The sequence below is a fragment of the Leptodactylus fuscus genome, chromosome 7, assembly GCF_031893055.1.
Source record: "Leptodactylus fuscus isolate aLepFus1 chromosome 7, aLepFus1.hap2, whole genome shotgun sequence".
Classification (NCBI taxonomy): Eukaryota; Metazoa; Chordata; class Amphibia; order Anura; family Leptodactylidae; genus Leptodactylus; species Leptodactylus fuscus.
Window position 1 is genome coordinate 108,390,329 of NC_134271.1, and position 20,962 is coordinate 108,411,290.

Consider the following 20,962-nt stretch of genomic DNA (forward strand, 5'->3'; position numbering starts at 1 on the left):
TGAGCAGACAAACTGGACAAAGACACAAATATGACTAAAAGAAGGCCCTGCCAAGTGTTTATAAATGGGACTGAGGAATAAGCTGCTACCAGACTCTTCTGATTGTCATTCATGCGTCATGGGTAGAAAAGATTGATTATATTGAGATCCAACATGCCTGTTGCCTCAGGACACACACACACACACACACACACACACTAAACAGTAGATCCTGCTGAAAATGTCGAGTTTGGCTGACTGTCACCGAAGTCTCCAATTAGATGTGAAGTCAGACTAGTCTGCATAATTTACAATCCATCTCACCATGGCAAAATCCAAAGAAAAAGGAAATTAATGAGAGAGGTGTTTAGTACTGGTCCCCCTACCTTCTAATCCATTCGATAAGAAGTTATTGTCTGGCAGGCTGCTCCTCACATGTTTATTGGCCGCTTTATTCTCGCTACTTGGAGTCTTGGGCATGGTACAGGCCATATTAGTCTGCAGGTTTGACTTTAAAGGAGGCCGTCCTCGCTTTGTTTTGAGTTTATCATCATCCTTCTTTTCATCATTTTCATCTTTATTCTGAAAGATCAGAAAATTTGATTACTTTTCTGTGTTGTTACTTTTGTTCCCCCACCCCGAACAACCAAGCATCAAGTTCATCACAACAAGATAACCTGACAAATCAAGTAAAATTGAAGGTTAATAGTTACTTTTGTTCTTTTCTTTTGCTTTCTTTTTGTTGCACCTTTCTCTGTAGGCCAGATGATCCTGTCAGCTTTTACCCATTCATCATATCTGTAAGAGAATAAATTGTATATCCCAACTGCTTGACAAACATCAGAGTTTAGTAAATGCTAAATAACGTTACACTTATTAAAGTCTCTCAGTCTACATCATAAAGAGGTTTTTTTCCCCATCTCAGGGTTTCATCTTCTCTCCAGTTTCCTCTACCCTCCACTAACTGGTTTCAGTAACACCTTGGTGGGCAGGCTTACACTTTGTTCACATCTGCACTTGCCACGTTGTATGGGGAATCCATTCCCCTCTCTGCATGAGAAATGTGGAAAGAAAAGTGCTGCCAACAGCGCTTTTCTCTCCGCATTTTACGCCCTTTTTGAGCGGAAACCAAACGGAAACCACATGGACCTCATTATAGTCTATGGGGTCCGGGGGTTTCCTAAGGTAACCGCTTTTTTGCGTGTGCAGATGTGAACCAAGCCTTAGCCCGTATCAGGCCATCAGCATGTTCTAACCCTTATGGCTCAAAAACCAAGTGCACTTTGCAGAGCTTATAAACTGCTCCAATAGCCCTGGAGAGGAAGAAGGGGAAAAAGGACAAGAGAGGTGGCTAGGAGCAAGGACTGATGTCGCCATCCTGGCCACTGCTACTAGAAAGGCGAGATGGTCAGAAACCTAGGCAAAGAGTGACAAACACTGTGAAGAAATGTTCAGCAGTATCTCGTCAAAATGCACAAGATAAAGAAATGTATTGGTTCAAGGCATTATCCAGCTTCTAAAACTTATCTGTAAATACATCCACTGCAGTGCTAAATGCTCTCTGTTCCTTTGTGTAGCATTTGCTTAACTTTATTTTACTTGCAGCGCCTTGTTATTTACATACAGTGAATCTGTGGACAAACTACATTTCTGATGACCTGCCTGTTCTTACTCTGTGTACCTCTTCCCTTCTCCAGTCTCCCTGCAATGAAAAACTGGACTACCCCTTTAAACACTTCAACTAGTTAAAATTCAAGGGGTTGAAAAATTAACCTTATCGGTTACCTACAGGATAGTGAACGCCTGTTCGAATGGTACTGCTGTACCTGTGAGCACGGAGCGGAGGTCAGGTATGCCTGCTGCCACTTTCACATTCATTTCTATCAGAATGCCAAAAAGAAACAACGGCTGCACCTTTTAAAAAGGTGGGGGTGGAGGGGGGGCGACTTTGGATCCCCATTCTTGTGAATGGTGAGGAATATAGCAACATGGCTTCTCTTAGTGACATAACCCATATATTTTATATATATATATATATATATATATATATATATATATATATATATATATATATATATATATATATATATTATACACACACACACACCTATACACAAACACATATATAATTTTTTGTCTGATGGATGGGTGATTACTGATCACAGTAGGTAATGGGCCATGTCACTGTTAGTCTCCACTGTCACTAAGATTCATTCTCCATAAGAAGTTCTTGTCTAAACCCCATAGGGGAGAGTGTGCAGTCCTTCCAGACTTACCTTACATTCCAGCCATAATAGTGCACCAGATATAGTAACTCTCCTCCATCCACCTCTGTACTTTTGATATTGGCTTCATAGATTTTCTGGGTTTTCCCACGTCCATATTTGACTTTCACTTTGGTGCCTGCAAGACAGTCTCTATCCTCCGAATCCTCGTCACCTTCACTGTCTCCTTTGTTGTCTGTGTCCTCTCTGCTACAAAAAATATTAATGTAAATATCAGGAACATCTCATACAAATCAATACATAAGATTTCAGCTTTTATTTGTTAAAAAAAAAAAAAAAAAAAAAAAAAAGGGGTAGGAAACTGAAACTGCCCAATGAGCATACTGAAAGATTTGTAACACAATAAAAGCACAAGCTATTATGAGGGATGTGGATCTTGGCAGGGATGCCATACTGGTAATTATGTTGGCATAGCAAACTAATGACCACCAGTTACCAACAGGAAGGCACTCTGTTTTGTGCTGCAGTTTCCTTTTGGCTTACACGATATGGTAACCAAGTGACTGAGTGTGTGTTTATACATTTTATGTGGGGAAAGAAGGTACAGATTGTCCTATTAAACAAGGCCAAAAAATGAAAGTGATTCCTGTGACTTAGCAGCAATGCAGATGTCAGGTATGTTTTACCCAACTAAATAACAGAGAAACACTGAAACACTGCCCGATAAGAATCAGAAGGGAATGAATGTACCACAAAAATGACTTAGTCCCTATTCACAGAGTACACGATAAGTGTATTGCTGGGGACAACAGAGTCCCTTCTCATCATTTAAAGGGAAATGTGGTTTAGCATGTGCACTGCCACTCCATACCATTCTACAGGCCAGCTAGAGGATGCTGAGAGCTGGGAAAATAAATGGAACAACAGGGCACATGTGTGACTGCCATTGCGTTTAAACGGAGGGGCTCAGGACATAAATTCTAGTGAGTAGCAGGGGACTCAGCAGTCAAACCCCTGCCAATCACTTAGCTCCTGACCACAGGATAGGGAATAAGTCTTTGCTTGATATAACTGCTTTAATATATCTCGTTCCCAGATCTAGAGATATGTAAAATGAAATGATGGTCATAGAAGCTGATAGATTCTTGGACTTTTTAATCACTAATCTCATCACTATAGTCAGATATGCCATAGCCTGTACAGCTGCACCCCTCACAAACAAAGTCCCAGTCCCAAACACCAGTAATGTTCAATAGGTAGAACAAAGGGCAGAATGATTTCACACCAACTGGATGTTCATGTCATATCCTACTGAAACTATCACTGAAAGGGGTTGTCCAGGAAGTCTTTTTACACTTGGGTACAGTGCTGAGTAATTCCAGAACATAAGGGGTTTCCACTATACAACCACTGGCATAAACACAACTGCTTCCCTCACCCATCACAAAGCTTGTCATCCTCCTCATCAGATTCCCGATCAGACTCCTCTTGTTTCCGGCTTCTCCTCTCTTTAGATTTGCAGGATAAGCTCCTTCTTCCTGGAGTTGTGTCATTTTCCTTCTTCTCATCACTTTTATCCAACTCCTCTTCCACATCTTTGTTTTCCTTGTTGTTGTCTTTTCTTTTGTCACAATCTTCAGGATCTTTTGTGACTGAAACCGCACTACAAGCAAGTCTTCGTCTCCCCTAAAGAAAAAGTAAAAGTGAAAACTTATAATCTGTTCCAAATCAACAACCATCATTTAAAGGGATTTTCCAGGGTGGTGTTTAAATGATAGCTGAAGCCACTCCATCAATCCAAAAGGCCCGAAAAAGATGGAGTCATCTTTTGATTCTCAGGCTCACATCCCTCCAATTCTAATTCTATTTAATTGATAATTACTTTACATGCAATATCAAGAACTTGAAGGGCAGAAGGTGTTCATCATAAGTCTGGAAAAATTGTATGGTGGACAGCCAACCTAAGGATTTAGCCGTGAACTTAGGTCGTATAGCGAACAGAAGCATCAAGTGGCCACAAAAACTGCACAACTACTACTAGCAACTAACTTAAAGGGGTTGTGCAGGAATTGAAAACATGGCTGCTTTCTTCTTCACAGGAAGTGACATCATAATCACTAAAACAAATGAGACTGAGCTGCAGCATGGCCATGTGACCATTGGACAGGATATCACTCATTCTGTGAAGAAGAAAGCTGCCATGTTTTTGAAGTCCTGCATAGCACCCTATCATAAGAACACAGACATAAAAAAATTAAGTGAAAGTACCCGTGGCGATCTGACTTCTGACTCGTCCTTCTCATTCTCACTGGTAGAATCAGTTTCATCATCTTCTTTAATCTGTGCATTAACTGGGGGGTCTGTAGCTTCTTTCTTGTCACTATTCTCCATTGGTTCTTCCTTTTCCAGGTTTTCCTCTACTGGTCTAGGGTCATTATGGTGAATAGTTCTGAACTGAATCTCTGCAGAGCGGCAATATTCCTCAAACCCATACAAATACCTGAAATTAGAAACCAAAACGTTAAGACAATTGGGCATCAAGAGTAAACTGCACTACTCCATACCAATTTTAGTATAGTCTCTTCCAGTTTTCTGCTCATTCTTCATTGCTTCAAGTAGAACGGCAAGATAAAGCATGATACTGAAAGAGATCAACTGCATCCAAGTGCTCATCGCCCAAGGAATATTGAAAGTATTTTGCATTCCTTGAGGATTTATTCTATAAAGCATAACATTTCACAGTAAGTTAAACTTACTTTTTGTATGCTGTTTTTACATTGTAGGATGCTGCCGAATTCAAAATAGGAATGCCAAGGTCCATATAAATCTGTTTCCATACAGCACCGCTTTCAATCTGGTGAAAGGAGAAAAAAAAAAGTGTATTACATATGTATCATAAAGAGAGAGAGTGCCAGCAAACATCAGATGAAATGGGCTTTTAACTTACATTGTCACAACCCCCCTGCTGATACACAAGTCGAAAAAGCTTGAAGAGGTTCAGATCCTTGTAACCCAATACTGGCGGCTTGTTGATTGGAGTTCCTAGTTATTGTAAAAGAAATGGCGACCGGTAAGGCTGGCAACTCATGATCTGGATACATGGATGATCAGTGTGTGTATAGGTTAGAATGGAATCGTATATAGAAAGGGTTACAGGAATCAAAGGGAAGAAGATATTACAATAAACCACAATCTGAATGCCAAGACTTCATCATATTGTCATCAGAAGCAATTGTATACAGAAATAGTTCTTAATGCGTGCTTAAAGAGGACCTGGGTCTTTTAGTAAATACATATTTACTATAACAGACATGTCAGGGGGGCTAATAGCATATATAAGCAACTGATATTTATTACAGTATTAAACACGAGACAGCTGTATAGTTTTGAGGGTACAGAAGTGTAGACTACTGTTCTTGAACAAAAGGGAACCTTTCCGAATATGGAATAGTATGTGTAGGGGAAGGGATGTGTACAATCAGAAAAATGTACGTTCTAATAGTGTAAATAAGATTTCTTACACTGGATCGCCTTGCTCTACAGTTATAATGGCCCTTTAAAATGTAATTTTTTTTTGCTATTCTAAAAGCTGATGGGCAAAACCATATACACCGAAGATATACAGGACTGTATAATTCAGAAAGAGTCACTATGCTATAAAGTGTCATGTAACCTTAGACTTGCCATTAGAGGGTCAGAACATACTTGCTTCTGTGGATGAAGCAAAACAAATGGAGGATATATGACCATGAAATTGCAGTTGCCTTTTCAATTAAAGTCTGTGATAGAAAGTCAGCTAAAATTACATAGGAACAGGCACCTTTCCCAAAATGAGGTCAGTGAAAACCTTAGGGCCCCCACACAGACCGACCAAACTTACAGAACGAGTCAGTGCCTTGGGGAGACGAGCACCCCCCCGCGGCATGGGCCCTTGGTCGGGTCAGTGGGTGAGAGACAGCCTACAGTCTGAAGCCTGGAGGCGGCCGCTGCAAAAGTAGAAAAACTGAAATCAGGTTTATGAGGAGGTACAGAGCCCGCAGCTGCATGAAACGTAAACCAGCAATCTTGGCAGATGACTAGTATCGCCCACTATGGAGAAGGTTCCTGCAAGCGTTATCATTTCTGTGTGCACAGGTAAAGATGAGATAATACAGGAGATCACATATTGCAAAAAAAAAATATGAATCCACATATTCTTCTCTACCACAAACAGTTACATTTGTCATACTTTGAACACAACATATTCCCTAACCACAGGATAAGTGATTGATGTGTGTGTGGCCTGACTGCTAGGAACCCCAGCACACATAAGAACAAGCTGTGTATGCAGTTATATAGGAATGATGGAGCAGTACTTGGCTTGTGAGTGGCAGCTCACAGAGATGGGTGGAGTGGCAGAGCGCATGCATTCTGACTACACCATTCAAACAGAGGGAGTTCTCATGCAGAGTGGGTATTGCAGTAATCACACCCCCAACCAGTCAGAAAAATATAGGGGATATGTTGTGTTCGTGGTGCAACCCCATTTAAAAGGAGGTTAAGTGGTGACAATTTTTTTCCAGTGCACTTGTATAGCTTATGGTCTCCCAGCACCCCAATAATTGGCAATAATCAACATTATTATCTTTATTTATTTTTTTATTATTATTATTAAGCAGACTATGCTGCTATTATGGGGCAATAAGAGAGGAAGTTCAGTTCTGGTCGTTCCATATACTTTTACTGGGTGACAAGAACCCATTTCCAAAGGAACTGCAGTGGTAGTAAAGAAGTAGTGAGATGGGGCCCAAGGGTTATAAAAATGGTGGGTGTGTAGGGGAAACAATCATGCTGTTCTGTAATGGGGATGCATTTGGATCTCAACGTATTATAAACTGTTCTAGAATACAGCCAATGTATTTGCTTTGCAAAACTGCAAGAGAAGTAAGAAAAAAAAAAAAAGATTTTCCTTGATCATTTGTGGTTCCATGCAGGGATTCCTGAGGTGCTGAAGGAGAACTCGCTTCCTGGTGCTCCCTCATCCCTCACCAGTTAACACACTGACTACTGTTTCATCCCACCAGACGGCTGTTCCCTCCACGTGTAGGCGACAGGTACCCCTTAATTCCGGTTTCCTGTGAGTGTGTGGGAGATGTTCTCCTGACACAAGTTTTTCTATAATGGAAATTACATGTTTTTTCCTGACACTAATCCAGTTCAGTACGTCAGCAACGCAAACCTAGGGGGGCTGCTTGTCATGTGACATTCTTTAAAGCAAAAATGGTAAAATAATTAAAAAAAAAAACATGACAAATGAAATGTCACTGCAGTAGAGAATGCCTCACTGCCTTATCCCCATGTCCTACTCATAAGATTCCAAGAAGCTAAGATAAGGGAGCTTCACACTAGAGAGCTAGCCTTTAAGATTCACATTGTGATGGTAAGGTATATTCAAGATATTAATGTGAGTATTAGGAATGACATTCACATACAAATTTGTGATTTGAAACTACATTGCCTTGAGAGCAAACCTATTGTAGCCATTGATTATTGTATAGTGGCACCTTCCTGTCACAAATGACCTCTACCCTGTCAGTTCGATGTGGGACAGTAAACCACCCACAGGTCCTTATAGACTGGAGATCTAGTGTCCCGAATAACTGTTGTAATGCTGCCTGCAACCACATTAAAAAAAACCCAAAAAAAAAAAACCTTTTCACTTACATAGAGAGGAGTCTTTTCAGGCCCCTCTCTCGTATTCCCAGCAACTGCGCAGATTGTCAGTGAAGCTGGAAAGTGAACCTTGGTTTCACTGCGCATGCGTCCAATGTCCAGTGCATGCCCACTGAAGCCATGGTGTACAAACGCTGTTTTTTTGTTTTGTTTTTTTTAAAATGAAGGAACAGACTACATTACAAATGGGATATTTGGGACACTAAACTACCAGACCGTAAGGATCTGAGGGTAGTTTAAAGTCCCAAATCAGCCTGTCAGGTTCCCTTTAAAGGTAATCTTTCGCCAGGTTTAGGACATCTACACCACCAGCATTTTCTTACGCTGCTGGGGTTAAGGGTCCCATAATCTGGTTCCCAAAAGAGATTTCACTTATTAGGGTCTCTCTATGCTAGATTAAAGAAAGCTTTCCAAAGTGAGATATCCCTTTTATGACTTCCAGATACCATACATGGACAGGGAATGTTTAGCTTAGATGCCCCTAGAGGAGCCAAGTTCCTCTACATGTAAAATATACATTGTTAGAATTGTATATAAGACATTGCTGTTACTGTATCCTACTGTCATGCTGTATAATTGTACAAATAGTAAAAAGTTCTAAATACTATCAGTTAGTAATAGGAAATCTTGTCATGTTGAACATTCATTTATTCCTTAGTGCCCTGTGCCCCCACTAACTGTTAATATTAATAAACTGTGATGATCATCTAAGCACAGCGCCCCCTTTCTTTGAGTTTTTCCATTAAAAGCTACAGGATGGTGATGTTTTAAAGAGTTTGTCCACTTTTCTTAATTCTTATTTTGTTAATGGGCTTTAGCTGTAATAATGTGATCCCAGGAATTGCCTGTAATGTGCAGGGGAGGCCTGGCAGTAGATGTTCAATTTCTACACAGTGCCACCACAGGCAAAAGGAAGAATTACAGACACTAATTGAAAGCAACAAATGCCTCGATACTGGATCCTCCAGCAATACTCTTTACAGTCATTCCCTGATCCGGAATTAGGGATCCTCTACCATCGTATTAACAAAGCGGCTTACTAATAGGGTATCTGAAAAGGAGTTTTCCAAGAAAGACGGCTGGTTTTTGTAGTACTTAACCACAGGAATATGCACATGTACATGTCTTCCTTTACACAGGGTAAATGTCTATTGGTCTAGCCAAACAATCCCACCAACCAACTATATTTAGGGGAGTAGTTAAAAAAAACCCCGAAATTTAAAAAGTCTGCAACAAATGGCAGATCGCCCGATCATTTCATACACTTATTTGGGATGACTGAGAGTGGAAAATTTTCACTATATCATACTAATGGTCATTGGGAATTGTTATTTGTGATTTTTTTTTTCCTCCAAAGAACATTTGCTGAAATAGCCTATTTGGCCAACTTAAGTCTAATGTGTATGGCCAGTTTTAGTCAGATGTGTTGTGTGAGCACAAGGACAGGGCTTAGTATAAGCTAATAATACAAACAGAACTTCCTTCTCTATTCCCTACTTCCAGTGCTGGTACACAGTCTCCGCTGTCTTTAATCCTTACGGGCTCTTCTTAAGTGTTGGCGTCCTGTTTGTGGTCACATGCAGTTTACTAGTGAGACAATTCAATGGCTAAAGTGGTCACATGACCACAAATGGGATGTCATTATTTCCTATCCTGCAAGGACGGGAAGCAATGGGGACTGGGCTGCACATTATTAGTTATCCATGTTCAGCCCTCAAGTCCTTTCTGAAACCTCCCATAACATTTGTCACACCTTACAATGCAGGAGAAACTGTATTATTACTGGTTATTCTTCTGATCTACAAACATGGTAGAAATGCATCTATACATTAAAGATAATATGAAATAAAACACAAGAACATACAGGATACAAAGGTAAGTGAGAGGAGCCCGTGTTACGACAGGTAAGAGCTGCCAAGCTGAGCTCCAGCCACACCTAGATAATAAGCAGGCACAGACATCTGATATATTCAGACTTGAGGAAACCTAATCTCCTAGAGCCTAAGAGATTGTTTTGTGAAGTCTTTATTGTAGAGCAGATTTCTTATTCATTATTTCCTCTTACTAAAGTCTCAAAAAGCCTTTCTCCTCAGCGGAGTTATTCTATGGCCTATATGTGTGAACAAAGACTGTTCATGACGTATAAGGCACACAGCGCCCCCAAGCCAGCGGGAAGAGTAACGCAAAGTTACTTTTACTAAACCTGAACTATGTTTCAGTCAAGCTGGGTCTATTAAAAGTCACTTTCATGTGGATTCAAAAGAAGTTATACTTAACTTGTCTCTCCCTAGTGGCTTTGCACTTTGACTTCTGTTGGATTTATTTTAGGGAGCACAATAAGAGAGGGCAGTGGTGAAGAGGCTTTCCAGTGATTCCTTTGTATTGGCGTGTGCCTAGTCACCACTGAAATGAATACCCATCAAAAGCATTGTGCCAGATTGCACCTTACCTCTGTCTTCCATAAACTTGTAAAGCTGCTGCAGGAAGTGGTCCCTTTCAATTGGGTCTGCTTCTTCCTCCGGCTGCATGAAAGAAAGAATGAAAAATCAAATGTAAAAAGCTGTGCAAGGTTCCCAATTATCAGCTATTACGTCCGATAAGAAAGTCAAGATGTTAAAGAACATAGAAATTATGATTTCTAACTCTGGACCCCAATGGAGACACAGAAACAAAGATTTAAAGGGAATCTATTACTAGGTTCGCAGCTTCTGAACCTCAATCCTTATGCAGATGGGCTGAGTGTCTATAGCAATTCCAGATATTCTGCAATATTTCAAGTTTAATATAATGTCACTTACGTCCAGTGTCTCCAAGCACATGCGCATTGCACCAATGAAGGATAGTACGCCATCGCTTCACTGTGCATGGGCCTGGAGACAAATCCTGGACTCTTCTCCGGTAAGCTACAGGTTATTAAACGTATAAATGAAGAATGATGTGAATTTATAAAGGCAGGTATTGGACACTAAACAACAGCTGCTTAAGGACATGCTGGCGGTGTCATGTCTAATGGAGGCCTAAGAGGATGATGCAAGACACAGGAATTTACCAAAGAAAACCAATGATATATTCCTTGTACTTTGCCACACCCCCTTGGGCAGGCACCGAATTTAAAAAAAAAAAAAAAAAAAAGTCTGCCTGGAGTTTCCCTTTAAGTAGCATAAACCAGTCTAAGACGATAAAAATCGGCAGAACACAACTCCTTGGGATGCCCTCTTCTACCCAGCGGTTCCAAATTAGATTCAGCAGTTTATTACTTATCCCAAAAGCCAAGCACTGCAGCTTCTGCAGAGGCTATGACACAGCTTTACCAGACTCCAGAGCTGCAAGTCTGCTGCAGCTTCAATCCCATTTCATTTTCTGCACAACTCTACACAGGATTTGCCATTCAGAACCTAGGAAAGCTTGATTTTAAAACACAATGTCAGTATTACGCTTTTCCCCGCAGATTTTTTTATATGGTATTTTCCACTTTACTTGCTGCCTCTATTATACCTATACAGAAAACACCAATGTTTCCACAGGTATAATTGTCATGCTGCAATTTTCAAAAACGCTAAAGTTTTTGAAAATGCAGTTTTTCAGCTGCTGATTTTTTTCCCCCCTGCAACATGTGGATGAGATTTGCCAGAATCCCATTCTCTTTGCAGGTACTATAAAATACAGCGTTTTTTGATGCAGCATTTCTGCCACGGCAAGAACGCTGCATTTTCGCAACGTGGGGACTCAACCTTACAGTGAATGTCCCAGTGACAAAACAGATTCTTAGGAGAAAACTGTCCCCTGTCTGGATGAACTGGAAGTGCACGTGTGACCACCAACCATTCACTTCTCTGGGATGGATTAGACAGTCAAGTACAACGCTTCATCAGTCCCATAAAAGATGACTGGAGTGGTGGTCAAGCAAGTGTTCTACTGTTTGGTTTACAAAAGGGACTTGTGAGACCCCTGTTCTTGAGACATGTTTTTTTGGCTTTCTCACTGCCCCTGAAAGGCAAAAGCAGCCACCTTCCTGTATCAGTGCAACTACACAGGTTTGCCCTTTAGGATCTTGGGAAAGCTGGGCGACAGCCCTTGTGGAAGCATATATTTAGAAGTGAAATGGTCTTAATTTTTTTAAATGCAGATTGTGAGCCCCATATAGGGATCACAATGTACATTTTTTTCCTATCAGTATGTCTTTGTAGAATGGAAGGAAATCCACGCAAACACGGGGAGAACATACAAACTCCTTGCAGATGTTGTTCCTGGTGGGTTGGAACCCAGGACTCCAGCGCTGCAAGCTCAAGTGCTAACCACTGAGCCACCGTGTTGCACCCAAAACGGTCTTAACTTGGTAGAAATACATCACAGTTCTAATGGCGGTGTGGGAGGGTGGACACAAAAAACCTACACCCCTCTGCTTACATTTTTCTGTCTTTGCACAGTCGTACTTTGTAAAGTGCTTACATGAGTCACAGGGTAGTACACCTGCACACAACTGTCCCTGTCCCAATGGAGCTTACAGTCTATTTCCCCTGCCAAGATCCTGCATATACTCTGTGTACCAGTATACATTATCCATGTGTACACAGCAGTCACATACCGGTATATTGCACAGTACACATCTATTGCTTTAAAAACCCATGAGCAGTTGCCAGTAGTACTGAAAATGAGGCTTGTGCTTTAACCGTGTACACAGGCCATTTACACATGTGCTTGATATGTCCTTTGTGTATACATCGGTATTGTGCATTCCATTTTCCATCATGCTATGTGAAAGGAGCAGAAAAAAAAATGATCATAGTAGGTCTCTATGCAACAAACTAATAGAAGATGTATGGCTGGATGTGCTCTGCCCACGGGTGTATGCTTCCTTCATTGTGCTGTATTAGCAGGGAGAGGGAGAGACAGAGACAGAAAGAGAGAGACAGGCAGGCTGGTCAGAAAAAGAGGACATTAATTGCAAATGGCATTCACAATAGCAAGTACAGCATGCAGGGGAAAAATGGCTGAATGCATCTTACCCCATCCCAACAAACAAGTTCTCCCAAAGCTTACTGTATACAGAGAGAATCCAAGCTGATCAATAAAAAGACAGAAACAATGAAGCCGAGCTGCTCTTCCACACCCACCTACTTAACATATCACCATATGAGAAGCTAAAGCCCTGCCAGATCACAGGCATCCTGCACAGGACATTGCCAACTCCAGCAAACAAGATCCTTGCATGCAGATGCCCTTTCTTTAGACACGGCCTGCAAATTTGCAAGGGTTAAATTGCAGCAGCCAATAAATCAATGGCCCCCCCTTCCCCCGTCATATCATCCTGGATGCCCTGTCATGGACAAGTAAGAAAAAAAAACTAGAATACCCTTCTTGCAAAACAATAAATACTCACGTCGAGCCCCCTCAATGCAAACCTCTCGCAGGCAGGCCATGGACCCTCATGGCTACATTATAAAGAAAAAACACGTCTTCCTTCTGCTCTGCTGCCACCTAACTCCTGAAGACATCAAGGGGCTGGATCTCCGCTCGGCCTTCTCTGCTTTTTTTTTTTTTCTTCTTCTTCTCCCTCTCTACACCTCAGGTCGACTTAAACTTAACATACATGCATACCACCCATCTGCTTAATGATTTGCAGGCTGAAAGTATCTCCCACCCAACAACAAGAGGGGGCAGACCATTCTTCTTGATCTCTTTATTAAAAGATATGAGCAGCGTGACAGATTCCACTTATTGTCTGTGAGCCTGCCCAGCCTCCGCATGTCAGCTCCACTGCCAATCTGCTAGAGCCATGCACACGCCACTTCCCTTTGAGAGCAGCACTAAAACCTCTCACTTTCCAGGGCATTTTCCCTGCCTGACTCACCTAGCAGATAGAATTACGTATATGTCGCTGCTGGGACAACAATGCCAGAGCCCCCCCCGCAGCCCATGGCCGGTGCAGCAGAAATAACATCACACAAAGCTTACCTAAAGACAGAATGGGAATTGTTCATGCATGTCCTAGCTAGCAGGCGCTCTCCGACAGGCCTGCATTACAGCTCTCCTGCCTGCCCAGGGTAGCTACACGCTCGCTGCTTTGCCTGCATTATTCCCTCCCGTATAGGGGGAAAAAAAAAAAAAAAAAAAAATCAGACATTACATGAAGAAAAAGAAAAAGACAGCCCCATTTCAAAGCATCTGGCGAACCTCCCCTGGCAGCTCGCCAAGCCTCTGCTCAACCTTCCTGTCTCGGTAGAGCATGCGTGCTTTATGCCCAGCACCATGTTTCCATGGTAACACTCTAGGCAGCCCCCGAGTAGGGGGAGAAAGCGTTGTGTTTTCACATAGACAAAAAATACCATCAGCAGGCATGTAGGGAGGGAGGGGGGGCTGAAAAAGGAAATGTTTCTGAACAACTAGACACAAAGCCGTACAGAGTGCTTCCTCAGCCTCTCATATGGCCGCGGATCTGGTCTTCATACAAGGTCCTAACCTTTACTATGATAAGATGGGGAAAATAATATAAGTTACAAAAGTCCTGCAACCCCTTGTATACAAACTCTCTGGCTGCGGAGCATATGACGCCAGCAGTCTACTGTGCGCGATCAGAAAGAAGGTCATGTTGGGGCACAAGAGATGAGGACAAGATGACGGAGTGATCCTTCACTGCACGACCATGTGACTTCATTATTCTAGGTGCTCGCTGCTACATCAGAAATCTAGACACAAAGAGTGGGCCTGGGCCTACACCGCAGGAGAAAATGTAGCCTGCATTAAGTATAGGGATACAGAAAGCCTCCATAGGGACAGACTGAACTGTGCAACTTGGGACTACATGTGATGCCACTGACCGCCACTTTACTTGTGCTCCATCCAATAGGTGTTAGGTAAACTTTTCTGATAGTCAAAAAAAAAATACAGAAACAATGCTGAGTGGTGACTGTTTTATAACTGTTGTCACATGGGCATTTTGTAAGGTGGCGTATTTTACACTAGTCTTGGTGTCCCCCGCATTGGGAAGGGCAGTCTGAATTCATGATGAGACTGTGGACGTCCCCTCCACTTTCGGGATAAAAGCTAGGAAAGAACAAAAATGCTGAACATTCATACATGTTTTTTTTACAGATCCATTAAGAGACTAAAGTCTATGATGAATCTCTGAAAATGGCTACCCCGCACATGCAAAAATGACTGGGTTTTTTGTGTTATGGGCATGTTCATGTGAATTGTGGTCTAAGGATAGGTTTGCGACTGGAGGATTTCATTTTAAAAGAATCTTAGAAAGTGTACTTAATGTCAAAAGTTTTGGTGACACAGTGACCTGGCACCCAAGTTATTGTCACAGTTGGGGATCACGGGCACAATGCCACTTAGTGCCTTACCATTACTAAGGAATCTGCTCTATTTTTTTTTTTTTTTTTTTTACATGTTTTCCAAAATTAGGGCTCGTTCACATCTGCGCCTGGGACTCCGTTTTGCAGGTTTCCATTTCCTGCACAAAACTGAGCAGGAGACTGAAACCTGCCGGCATCTTTCAAACACATGCAGTACTCTGTGTCCCATTTAAAAAAAAACAGTTTCGCCGCGGAGAGCATAAAACGCTCACCAGTGCTCATGGCCGGACTCTGCATGACAGGTTTCCGTCTTCTGCATGTAGAAGACGGAAACCTGAGAGTGGAGTCCGGGTGCTAGTGTGAACCCAGCGTTAGACATTTATAGGAGATCTCAAAGAATACCAAGCCCAGCTGAAAGAATAAAGCACATCCATAGAGTAACGTCTCATACAATGAAATATACAGGCACCATACAAAGACACAAAGTAGAATCATGTTCCCAATTTCTGGTTGCCTCTAATTGACACATTGATCACATGTATAGATATCTTTTATCCACAGAGTTAGAAGACCAAAATGGTGCTTGAAGTTGTAAAGGGGTTGTCTCACAATTGGGGTGGGCACATTCAGACGGCTGATTTTTCACGGGCGTATTTGCAGTTTACACTGGTGCGAGTCCACACATTGAATGGGACCAATGTGTCTGTGGCTACCCACCGCAGTTTTGGCATCAATAATTTTTTCTCTTAATAAACATTGTGTATTTAAAAGCAGCGCATATTCCTAGGGAAAATGGGATGCAGAACACACCCAATTTTATACAAATGGCAACACAAAACACACAACCAAATTCATACTAAAAATCATTTGGGTAAGAAACATTTTTGGGGCATGTTCACACCGAGATGAAATGTGGCATTTGGCCATCCATGCTCTAACAGGACAACCAACCCATTTGTGTTGTTCCACAACTAATACAGCCCTTAGGCCCAGTTCACATCTGCGTTTGGAGAGTCCACCTGGGCACCCCGAACAGAAACCTATTGATAGAAAAAAAAGCAGTTACCTAGGGAAACCCACAGACCCCATAGACTATAATGGGGTCCATGTGGTTTCCGCACGAAACATGTGCTGCTTGCAGGACTTCTCTCTCCGCATGTTACGTGCGGATACCTTATGGAAATCACTTGGACACCATTATAGTCTATGGGGTCTGCGGGTTTCCTTAGGTACCGTATTTTTCGGACTATAAGACGCACTTTTTTTCTCCCCTAATCTGGTTGAAAAATGAGGGTGCGTCTTCTAGTCCGAATGTTCCTGCCGCTGCTGGCGTCCTGCAGCGACAGGAGCGTGGCAATGCTGCAGGCCCCGGCACCTGTGCCGGCATCTAAAACCCCCTTGCCGGCATCCGCCGTTCTATTGCTGGGATGCAGAGCGGTCGCCATAGCAACCAGGTCTCCGCTATACACGGAGGCCCAAAGCTAATTGCCCGCAATTAGAATGCATTCTAATTGCGGGCATTAAAACTTAACCCCCCTTCCCCTCAAAGTGTAGAATACACCCCCATACCTGTACAGTTGCAGGCCGGCTCCTGTGCGGCGAGGTCGCAGGAGCCGACCTGTTCTGGTGACAGCTGGGAGCCAACTGAAGGCTCCCAGGCCTTTCACTGCTATATTACTATTGCGGATGGTCTATGACCAGCTGTAATAGTAATGTAGAGATTCTCCCATAGATGGCAATACACTTCTATTGCAGTCTATGGGACTTCCAATCAAATGACTGCAGGTTCAAGCCACCTAGGGGGAAGGGGCAATAAAATAGTGGAGGAAAAAAAAAAAAAAAGCTTTAAAAAAATTAAAATAAATAAAACTTCTAAATCACCTCCTTTCCCTAGAATACATATAAAAGTAGAAAATTGCTGTGAAACACATACATATTAAGAAACCCTGTGTCCGAAAATGCCCGGTCTACTGATATTTTTCAAACCGCCGTGGGTTTTTTTTCTCTCACCATTTTGCCTCCGATTTAAATAAAAGGTGATCTAAGCAATAGGCATTCCCCAAAATGGTATAACTAAAAAGTACATCTGGCCCCGCAAAAAAAAAAAAAATGCCCTATACATCCCCATACAGCTGCAGGGTCACATGTCAATGTAGCCTTACAGCTGTTGCAAAACTACACCTCCCATATATGAAATATTTTACCATTTTGTTTTGCTTCAAATTTTTTCCCCTATTTTCCTCCTCTGAAACCTATAGTCTTATAGTCCAGTGCATCTTATAGTCCGAAAAATACGGTAACCACTTTTAAACGCATATAGGTTTCCTTACGGCATTTAACGCAGTAGGATCATCTGACATATCACAGTATGGTTGTGGATGTATTCTCGGCTCCACTATCCAATTTTGAAGGTAGTACAGAAGTTACAAAATGTTACATTCTGATACACGACTAAAACAGTCAAGAAGATCTTTTCACAGGTCACAAATAATTAACAGCAGATCAAACTGATACATTGTGCACATCGGGGGCGATTCAAAGTTCTGGACAGCACTCAGACCCTTTTGCCACCAGAGTGCCCAGTGTCGCCCCCGAAAGATTGACAAGTCTCATGGGCATTGTTTTATAGAGACTACTGAAAAAAGATGGTTCTCCAGCAGGTATGGCCCTGAACTAAGTGCGACGAACAGCCGCATGAGAAAATTCAACTTCTTTCATAACAGCAAGACTGCACTCAGACACAAGAAAGGCAAGATCACTTTGTCACTTCCAAGCCCTACAACACCACAGAAGTGGTTTTGGTGGCAATAGACCCCTATAAAGAGGACTTGTCACCAGTCCTGACATGCCTATTATAGTAAATACATGTGTGCCCCATGAGAAAAAATCTGAAACAACTTACCTTACATCTGTGTGCAGTTCCTATGTTATTCCTTGGAGATATTTATAAATAAAAATTGACAGCTGGGTGTTACCAGTCTTGGGGAGGTCCTGCAGTCTGACATTGTTTCAGGAAAACAGGGGATAGCAACACCAGATATCAACATATCCAATTTATTGCATTTCTAGATTTCCAGGAGGAGTAACGGAGGAACGGCACAACACAAAATTCTACAAAAAGTTGCTCCAAAATTATTTCAGGTGGAATACAAGTATTTTCTAAAACAGACCTGTCAGGAGATGTGACAAGTCTTCTTTAAAGAGGACCTTACACCATATCCACCAGCTCCAACTCTGTATCCTTCAGTAGGTGCTGCTCCACCGACTCCAGCGCAGTTGGCATTTTTTCTATAGCCTCTATTGTTCTGCAGAAGTCAGTGCAATTAGTTTTGGCACAATTGTGATCTCTGCTGTCAGACGGGCGGTCCCTGTTTTTCTGCTTCAGCTCAGGATCACCTACCTGATATTCCAGAGCACGGAAACTAACAGAAATGATTGGTCAGGAATAGTGGGGGCTATAGAAAAAAAAATATCCAGCTGTGACGTCAGTTAAACATCACCCATTGAAAGGGTTGGAGGTGTTGAGAGGTCTCTGTGACAGCGTTGGGCTCCCATGACAAGCCAGCAGTTGTATACCTGGAGAGCATGCGGCTGGGAAACTACTACTTGTGTCTACACAACAGGGCATATAAATGTAATGGAGGACTTCTGGCTGGAAGTAAGTCTGTCCTAGCACCGCTCTATGCTTGGCTAGGAATAAACTGAACAACAGTACCCAGAGAGATGGTGCATTAAGAAATTATATTACCAGTACACTCCCCCTATAAACTCAACTGGTTGCTGTTAAATCATTCATACAATCTGATCTGCAGGATTCTAATTTTAGTTGAAATGAGATCCGTATTCATTTCTGCCAATAACTTGCATGCTGGGGTAAATTAGAGCCAAAAAACAGCATGAATGGCAGTCTGTGGGTCCCTTACAAGTACACACTGCTAAGAGACCATACCTCTATAATATACTACTGTGCGGAGGCACTATATAGCAGGAGATGTAGTGCCTGCAGCGCTGGGATACAGAACCATAGGAATCTTGTATGCCATGATAAAGGCGAGAGGCAGAATTCAAAAACTCGCTGCCTAGAATGTCATGTTCATATAGAAATTTTTGGAGCCAATATTCAGGCTGATCTGCAAATTATTCCCTATAACATGGACAGGAGATAACTTGTAAAGATGGGAAAATCCATTTAAAAAAAAACACCGAAACAATGTAGATTTCAAAAGTAATAAAATGGAAAACACCTTATCTTATAATAAAAAACAAAACAAAAACACACTTGTTTTCCACAAGCTGAAATAGAATTGTGTGAAGGAGTTCTTACAGTGAATAAGATGAGCCTCAGGGACACTGGCAGGAATCAAGTACCCATAAGCAGAAGCCCTGGATGAATCACAATCCTCAGTAGAAATCCTAAAATACCATTCAATGAAACAGATGGAATGTGTTCAATCCCCAAGTACAAAGCAAGATGGACACCATATCCTCAACTATATACCAAGTCTAGAGGAGATGTCAGAAACAGCGCCACTCTGATACAAAGGATGTGTATAGTATTGTAGCTCAGTTCCATTCACTTCACTGGCGATGAGCTCCAATACCAGACAAAGTAGCTATCCTATTAAAATATATCAGTAAACGTCAATGATCAGGTCTATTCAATACCCAGAGTCATGTCAGGTAACAGCCCAGTGTCTTGCTGCTACAGTCTAGTGACGTCACATCATTATACTTCAAGGCCAGAATGGAATTGATATGGAGATTGTATCTGACCGCTTTATATTCCAGACATCGCTTTAGGATTCATGCATTTCACAAGAACCTTCTATAAACAGGCATGAACCCATCATAATGTATTGCATGAGTATACTGGGCAGTACTGCTGAAAAGTATTACATTTAACTAGAGATGAGCGAGTACTATTCGAAACGGCCGCTTCGAATAGCACACACCCATAGGAATGAATGGAAGCGTACATTCATTCCTATGGGTGCATGCTATTCGAAATGGGAGTTTAGAATAGTACTCGCTCATCTCTACATTTAACCCCTTCCCACCGGAGCCTTTGTTTTTTTGTTTTCTTTTGACTCCTTGCCTGCCTAAAAGCCATAACATTTTTACTTTTCCTTTCACAGAGCTGCACGACGGCTTATTTTTGAAGCTACGAATTGAACTTCATAGCGGTACCATGTTCTGTACAATGAACTGGGAGGCTGAAAACACTAAAATTCTGAAGAGGAGAGGGAAAAATTTATAAAAAACAAAACAAACAAAAACATATTCTTATGGATTTTGTTTTTACGATGCTCATTGCATAGCCAAAACAATGTTACCTATATATTCTGCACATTAGTGGAATTACAGCAATACTGAATTTATATAGCTTTTGTTATATTTTAACACCTTAACAAATATTAAAAAAAATAATCACATTTTTTACATGATATATAATCGATATAGGGGGAGGGAGGGAGAGGGAAAAAAAATATTTTTCCTTTAGCTTCTCCATAGGGTGCTTGAAGCTGAGATCAATAGGGCACTGCATGCCCACATTGTGAATATAGTCACGAAGTGCATCACTTGGTTATCTCTAGAGGTCCATTTCAAGGGAATGGGAGCCGGGGTGCATCTGCATTTCCCATGGCTACATTAACAATGGGGTGAAGCACCCACTGTTTTCAGGATCAGTGGGGTCTCTGCAAACCCCCACTAATCAGTAATTTTTCTCTATCCTTTGTATAGAGG

At 41.8% G+C, this 20,962-nt stretch overlaps 1 protein-coding gene across 4 annotated transcripts in view; it reads right to left on the minus strand.

Moving 5' to 3' along the window:
- Positions 1-20,962, minus strand: part of ARID4A (AT-rich interaction domain 4A) — a 58,324-nt gene that overhangs the window by 10,403 nt on the left and 26,959 nt on the right. For 3 of the 4 annotated variants that reach the window (XM_075282736.1, XM_075282734.1, XM_075282735.1), the window contains exons 12-19: positions 10,366-10,438; positions 5,152-5,246; positions 4,961-5,058; positions 4,473-4,704; positions 3,643-3,890; positions 2,256-2,453; positions 693-777; positions 366-561 (exon numbers count right to left, since the gene is read on the minus strand). In XM_075282736.1, the coding sequence (XP_075138837.1) occupies positions 366-561; positions 693-777; positions 2,256-2,453; positions 3,643-3,890; positions 4,473-4,704; positions 4,961-5,058; positions 5,152-5,246; positions 10,366-10,438 (1,225 nt within the window). The remainder of the gene's footprint in view (positions 1-365; positions 562-692; positions 778-2,255; positions 2,454-3,642; positions 3,891-4,472; positions 4,705-4,960; positions 5,059-5,151; positions 5,247-10,365; positions 10,439-20,962) is intronic. The other variant, XM_075282738.1, reaches the window with a different exon arrangement.